Below are 8,156 nucleotides of genomic sequence, written 5' to 3'. Positions count from 1 at the left end.
TTCTCCGCCAGTGCTACCGTTGTATTACTTAATGGATCAGTGTATGGTAGGTTAAAGGTTACAATTGCCATATCTATACCTATATAAGTTTCCAGTTTCCATGAAACTAACATTCGAAAACCCGGTTGAAATAGAACAAAAGAATCGAAGCTCTTTATTAGAAGGCGATAAATGTGTACTGTAATGTTAACTATAATGACAACAAAATTAAAGTTAATAGAAACAAACAAAATTACAAATTTCTTCTCAATTACGACGTGTTTTATTTTAAAAACACCGTTTGCCTAAGTTTTCAATTTATCTAGTACATCGTTAAGCAGAACAATTAGATATCAAGTCGACGACATGGGTATCTTTCAAGTTTGATGTAGAAAATGCATAACCTCCGATTAAATTTTTTTTTTACCACGGACGGAAAACATATCAATCTATTAGTTTGGTAATTTTCGTGTCTGCCGTTCCATTATGTGACTCAAGAAAAAAAATCCCCAAAATGGGTAACAAGAGTATTGAAAAGAGAAAATCGAGTACATTTTTTTTTTTATGTTAGGGCGTGTTTGAGTTTAATATTTTGTCTTGATATCGTACAAAGCAAGAATATTTCATACATCGTCTCGCTTCAGATTCTTTCATTTTTATATATCAAAGCTACAGGTTGACTTTATAACATAAAAAATCACAGTACTAAAAGATGAAATATATGGGTCAAGTGAAATATCTATCTAATAATTCACAAAAACAGAGTAGGTGTGTTCGAATAGCTATTTTTTTTTACTGAAAGTACTTGACGACAGTCTTTCAAGTTGGATGATGAAAATGCATATCTTCGAAAAAGAAAAAAAATTGTGTGTGATAACTAGGGTTAATCACTAAAAAAAATCTAGTCTGCCCTTCCACGAAATATTTAATCAGAATTTTTTAAATGTTTATGAATTTTCGAAAATTCCACCTGACAACCGATCAGACAATAGTTTTAAGTTGAATCAATGCAGACAAGATCATTAACTGATAGCTCATTAGCTAGTTGATTCATTTGTCTTTTAAAATACAACTGACATATAAGGATCGTAATGGTGCAATGTGGATAAATTTATCGGTTTCCAAGAGCAAAATTGGTAGCGCGTCATCCCTACAATGGCCTGCCATTTCTACGATTGTGTAAATGAACTGGCGTAATGGGGAGATAATTTTGACGAAGTAGAATCCTGATGTAGACCTGTAATACCAGTAAATATGGTAATTTAATAAAGCTCATTGCAACCATTTCAATACAATTTCCACAAAGCAGTGGAATGCTTGAATTTGAATATGGTCAAGTCTCATCTTGACAATTTCGTCGTGAGTGAAGTTCCTTGAAGGTGAAATCTCGCTTAACATGTTGCAATCGTAAATGAATAGCATCGCTAATGTTGTAATGCAATTGAAAGCACGAAGCTTATTTATGTTCTTTACTGTAAAGGATTGAACTTTTCTTGTTTTCAAAATTATGAAATTAGACTACTTCGGTCAGTGATCAGTGGTGTCTTATACGACTCAATTGCGGGATGTCATATATTTGATCCCAGGGCGGACTCGAACCAAATATATGAAGATTGGTATCTGCTGCTTTTCCAGCAAGCATCAATTAGGAATATGAGCAAATACTTGTCGGTCGGTCAGAATAATGCAGTAGTTTTGGTCTTGCATAAATCGGGGTTTATATTAAAATCACATTATGTTCTCGTTATGAATATGCATTTTAACTTGCCACTGGACGTTTAAACGGAACCGCCACCCATTATAATAGTTAATGAAATTTACAAACTATAATGTATATGGTTCAAACGATATCTGAAAAACGAATATTTGCAAAAATAGATTTATAAATTAATTGGTTATGTGACTATGATCTTTAATACACTGACCTCAAAATTATTAGAGATTTATTACATCCCAATGCTAATTATCAACCATATTGTTAAAGGTGTAGAGTTTCTCTTTAAAAATACTTTCGGTCATTTCTCGATTATAGTGACCTTGACTTTTGACAAGCTGACCGTCCCTCCCTAAAAAGTCACGGTCTTTTACTTTCAAAGGGACGATTGCAAGCAGTTATAACGGCTCCCAGTTTTTGGTGGGGTTCGTGTTGCTTAGTCTTAAGTTTTCTATGTTGTGTCTTGTGTACTTTTATTTGTCTGTTTTTTGGGTTTTTTTAGCCATGGCGTTCAGTGTCAGTTTATATTCGATCTACGAGTTTTACTGTACCTCTGCTATATTTCGCCCCTCTTTTAGTTAAGTTTGCCATTTGTTCAGAAGAAATCATACGGAAACAGAATGTTCCCAAATGTAATTGCTGATTTGACATTGGCCATCAAAATAGACAGCAACCTTCAATTTAAATACGTTTGTTAGTGATTAAAAATATCCATGGATGATGTATAAAAATTGCAAAATTGATAAAATTGGGAGAATTATAAGAGACAACAACCGATTAAAGAGCAGATAACAGCCGAAGGCCCACCAATGGGTCTTCAATGCAGCGAGAAAATCCCACATCCGGAGATGGTCCTCGGCCTACCCCTACATAAATTGTGTACTAGTTTAGTGGAAATGGACGTCACACTAAGTTTCAAAACATATTTATAAATGAACTAATTAAAAATTAAAAAACATACATGACTAACAAGTGTTAGAGGCTCAGCCTGACAGGCGCAAAATTGCGGCGGGTTACACATGTTTTGTGAGATCTCAACCGTAAGTCCGGAACCTAAATACTGGCATCCAAAGTGTTAACCTTGTTTGGATATCAATAGCTTCTGAAATAATTTCTTTCGACCTAGTGATCGCAAACTCATTATAAAATGAATTCACTCAAATGAGACACTTTGTACAAATGTTGTGTATTGCTCAAATGATTTCGTTGGGAAACTTAATTGACCAAAATTTTTGCCACAATTTCAGTCTACCAGTTGCTTCTGTTAGTATGACCTTATAGATCTAGGGTCAGCAAAATCTACCTCACTTCCCTCAAAGGTAACTAATTAAATAATGTTTGGTAAAGCTATTGTATTGTTTATAATTCAAAAGTTTTTGACTGGAAACGTACCGTTTGCCCCACTTTCAGTATTACAATTGTTGCGGTGCCCTTGATATGCCATATAATCTAGAAACCTCAAAATGAAGTACGACTTAAATGTCTTTCTTCCCCATGGCCTTTTTATATTTGGTTACTGTTTATCGATCAAAAAAGATTTTCCTGAATCCGAAATGTTGATATCTAGAATATGAATGGATGAGCTGGAATTGTGACATTGATGACGTTTAACCCGAAAAATAAATTGGAGTCTTGTACTTATAATAAGGCATTTCAAAATAAATGAGAAATTTTCTTGTAACGTCCCTTGAACTGGCCGGGTTTATTGTGATTCATTCTATATGCCAGAAACAACATTAAAACGTATTTAAAATAAACTTAAGAGGGCTCGCGGGTCTAAATCATTTTTTTTTTTTAACTTGTTATAGGATTTCGCTATATTTTTTTTTATAAATGAACTTTATCTTATACAAAATAGAACTAGAGGCTCAAGAGCCCGAGTCGCTCACCTTGGTCTATGTGAATATTCAGTAACAAAGGAAGCAGATGGATTCATGACAAAATTGTGTTTTGGTGATGGTGATGTGTTTGTACATCTTACTTTACTGAACATTCTTGCTTCTTACAATTATCTATAATGAACTTGGCCCAGTAGTTTCAGTGGAAAATGTTACAAAAATTTACAAATTTTATGAAAATTGCTAAAAAATTGACTATAAAGGGCAATAACTCCTAAACGGGTCAATTGACCATTTTGGTCATGTTGACTTATTTTTAGGTCTTACTTTGCTGTACATTATTGCTGTTTACAGTTTATCTCTATCTATAATAATATTCAAGATAATAATAAAAAACGGCAAAATTCCTTAAAATTACCAATTCACGGGCAGCAACCTAACAACGGATTGTCCTATCCATCTGAAAATTTCAGAGCAGATAGATCTTGACCTGATAACAATTTAACTCAGTCAGATTTGCTCTTAATGCTTTGTTTTTTGAGTAATTAGCCAAAACTGCATTTTACCCCCAACATTCTATTTTTAGAAATTAGCTGTGGTGGCCATCTTGGTTGGATGGCCCGGGTCACCACATTTTTAAACTAGATACCCCAAAGATGATTGTGGCCAAATTTGGATTCATTTGGCCCAGTAGTTTCAGAGGAGAAGATTTTTGTAAAAGATTACTTCGGGCCAGGTGAGCTAAAAATAAAATTAAAAAATGGGGTCACCGTTCATTTACGCTCACAATTTGCCTTCGAAAGAAGCATACATTTTTGTAAAGGTACTTTTTTTTCTGTTGAACTAATAGGAGAAATAGAGGTAATATCGAAATTTAAAAAGAAATTAATTACAGAAATCGATCAACTTTTACAATAGTTTAGTTTAAGTACAGCTTATTTGAAATTTATTATAAAAAATATAGGTCACAGATGAGTTAAAAAAGATATTACGATTTTAATGCCAAAAAATGGCATTTTTGCACTAAAGGGAGATAATTTGGAGCTTTTTCAATGATATCTACATTTTAAAAGTAATCTTGGACCAACACGATTTTTTTAATCATTTTTGTACCATGTGATAAAGTAACAACTACTGAAGGTAATAAATACAACTTGTAATGAAAAATAAATGTTTATTTTTTTTTTCTGAAATTTTATACCCTCAAGCCTTCTTCACACAGAGATGTCTCGTCTCTTTACTGATATTATGATAGTGAAATGCAAATGTTGAAATTAAAATAGCAAATCTTTAACATGCAAGTTATGCAAACTATATCAATAAACCATGCCTGAAGATAAAAGGCTAAACAATAACCATGGAAATGAGATGAGCCAATGTTATTACAACTGCACAACAAATTTCATGGACTAGTTAACACCAGTGGTTCCCCATAAACTGACCTATTCACAAACTTATACAATGCTGACGCCAATGTGCTCTCTAGAAGACACGACAATGTGCTCTCTAGAAGACACGACAATGGGCTCTCTAGAAGACACGACAATGGGCTCTCTAGAAGACACGACAATGTGCTCTCTAGAAGACACGACAATGGGCTGTCTAGAAGACACGACAATGGGCTCTCTAGAAGACACGACAATAGGCTCTCTAGAAGACACGACAATGTGTTCTCTGGAAGACACAACAATGGGCTCTCTAGAAGACACGACAATGTGTTCTCCAGAAGACACGACAATGGGCTCTCTAGAAGACACGACAATGTGCTCTCTAGAAGACACGACAATGTGCTCTCTAGAAGACACGATAATGGGCTCTCTAGAAGACACGACAATGGGCTCTCTAGAAGACACGTCAATGTGCTCTCTAGAAGACTCGACAATGTGCTCTCTAGAAGACACGACAATGGGCTCTCTAAAGACCCAAAATGAATTATGTGAAATATAGTACAGAACCGCCTCAAATTATACAGTGTCCGCGCTTTCTTTTCAATTGAAATCATTGCAGTGACTATGACACATTGAAATGATGTTTGGGTTAGTTACGTTTATTGGTTAGACCTCACATACGTGTCTCAAACATATGTAAGGTCAATGTCCAGGACCTTTCACAATAGTACTATAGTTTAAAGGACATAGCCTGTCTGCAACATTAAAGGTTAGATATGTCAATAAAAATCAATTGACCACTAACAATTTTAGAAGACAAATAAATAAGTATTGTCCAGAAAACTATTTAGCACCTTCCTGTAACAATAGAGTTTAAATGACTTAACATGATAATCAATTAATTTATAACAACGGACAGTGACAAAAAGATTAGTCAGTACCAGGTAAACTAAAATCAACAAAAGCAAATGATTTTTTATTTGTTTTCTTAAAGTGCAGTGGACAATAGTTGTTTCATATTAAAAGCAACAAGATAACCTTGGGCAGTGGCGGATCCAGGGGGGGGGGGGGGGGGGGGGGTGTTCCGGGGGTGCGCACCCCCCTTTATTTTTGCCGATCAATGCATTTGTATCGGGACATATGTTTTTGCACCCCCCCCCCTGCACCCCCTCTTTGCCCTGGGTTAGCACACCCCCCCCCCTTTCGAAAATTCCTGCATCCGCCCCTGCCTTGGGTATACAAGATGAGTTGAAAGCTTAAAGGATTTGAGGTAGAATAAACAAATTGTTGTCTGAATGAAAGAAAACTGTTATAAGGCTGCTAATAATTTATATCAAATGAGAGAAAACAAATCTTTAAATTTCTGCAGCAACTTTGACCTGGTGACCAAAATAACTTTGGTGGTCTTTTTCATCCCAAATAAAATTGAGAATGGAAATGGGGAATGTGCCAAAGAGACAACAACCCGACCATAGAAAAAAAACAACAGCAGAAGGTCACCAACAGGTCTTCAATGTAGCGAGAAATTCCCGCACCCGGAGGTGTCCTTCCAAGCATATTATACATCATGATCATAGACTTGTACAGATCTAATTCATGGCTCAAAAGATATATCTAAAAGCAAAACTTACCATATTTTTGTCTATTTATGTGTACTGTGTGTTAGATTTGGCAAACATTGGACATATGATCCAAAAAAATATCATCAAGAAACAAAACAAACTTTTTACAAACTTTAAGTAAGATACTCCTCGCTATGGCGACCATTACCCTTGACAAATGACTATCATATTGGTCTTGTTCTCACCAAAACAAGCAAAAAAAAAATGTCTGGGAATTTTAGCATCTTTTATAGATATAGAAATCTTACAATTTAGAATGGAAATGGGGAATGTGTCAAAGAGACAACAACCCTACTAAAGAGCAAAAAACAGCTGAAGGCTACCAATGGGTCTTCATTACAGCAAGAAAAATCTGGCATCCGGAGGCCTACTTCAGCTGGCCTCTTAACAAAAATGTGTACTAAAAATGTTTCTCTTAAGGATGTTTGCTACTCTGTTTTAGAATAACAAGCTTTTTAAAGACGGTTATATATTGATAATATATAAAGAAAGAAACTAGAAAAGCAGAAAAAAATTAGGGGTCCGTGTGCTTGTTTTCGAGATATATGCCATTGAAAATTTGGCGTGAAATATTCCTCTCTAGATTTTTCATACAATTAACATTGTCATCATTTGTCTTTCAAAAACAAGGAAAAAATAACAAGGATTTTATAAGATTTTCAAATATGACTTATAAAACTATATGTAATAAGATTATGAAAAGAAAAATAGGGCTTAATGGGCAAAATTTTTCAATGGTCACTGGATGGATAAAACCAGAGGATTTTGAATATCCGACAAAAGATCAAAAACATGAGGAGCAACTGCTATGACATTGACTTTTGACATCATGTCCCCCAACTTCAATAGGGGGCCTCACCATCCCACAATCCAATATGTTTTGTAAAATTAAGACATGGTGCAAACAGTGTCTTCCTGAAACCTTAATTTTGCCACAGTTTCAGTCTGCATGAATTCATTTTGTTATCCTGGTTGTTGACCCTGAAAACCAGCTGGGGTTGATATCATCCCATTGGGCATTTTCGAAACAGGTTCAAAAAAATTTGACAAATACTTTCAACCTTTATATATGAATCATTTTATTGAATATTTTCCTCAAACACTACATAGTTTCCAGAAGTGAATATATTTAGAAGTTGGTAGGTCAAGTTCTTACAATGGTTAAAAATTACCATGAAGATGAACACTAAGGAGACTGAAAATAACAAAAATAAAATACCCAGTCATATAAGGTAGGGAATATTTTACTTTAATTTAATCGTAAAAAAAAAGTGTCTGAAGTGGAAACAGTAATAACATTCGTTAACTGTTTTCTTATATTATATATGCTGGTGCTAGGGGTAGTCTTAAACTTGCAGTGATGGGTGACCTTTATTTTGTTCTTTTGCTACATGTTGAAGGCCTCACTGTGACTTTGAGATGAAGAAAAGCAACAAAAGCATCGTTCCTTGGCTTTTTGTTTGTTTGTTTGTTTGTTTTTTGGATTTTTTTTTGTTTACTGTGCATGGACTGATTTTGTGTCATGGATGGATAACCTCATATACTTTGTTTTCTATTGTAATCAACCTCCCAATGGATAGAAACAAGTGCTTTTGGTATGAACCTCTAGGAGTGG

The 8,156-nt window shown here is 34.7% G+C and overlaps 1 protein-coding gene across 1 annotated transcript; it reads left to right on the top strand.

Moving 5' to 3' along the window:
- The first annotated feature begins 5,052 nt into the window (after positions 1-5,052).
- Positions 5,053-5,478, top strand: LOC139507980 (A-kinase anchor protein 5-like). Its single transcript, XM_071295888.1, has one exon. It carries the CDS (start codon positions 5,053-5,055, stop codon positions 5,476-5,478), a length of 426 nt encoding a protein of 141 aa, XP_071151989.1.
- Positions 5,479-8,156: the final 2,678 nt, after the last annotated feature.

The sequence above is a fragment of the Mytilus edulis genome, unplaced genomic scaffold (genome assembly GCF_963676685.1).
Source record: "Mytilus edulis unplaced genomic scaffold, xbMytEdul2.2 SCAFFOLD_2152, whole genome shotgun sequence".
NCBI lineage: Eukaryota > Metazoa > Mollusca > Bivalvia > Mytilida > Mytilidae > Mytilus > Mytilus edulis.
Note: the sequence above shows the minus strand (reverse complement) of the source record. Positions and strands in the feature narration are given on the sequence as shown.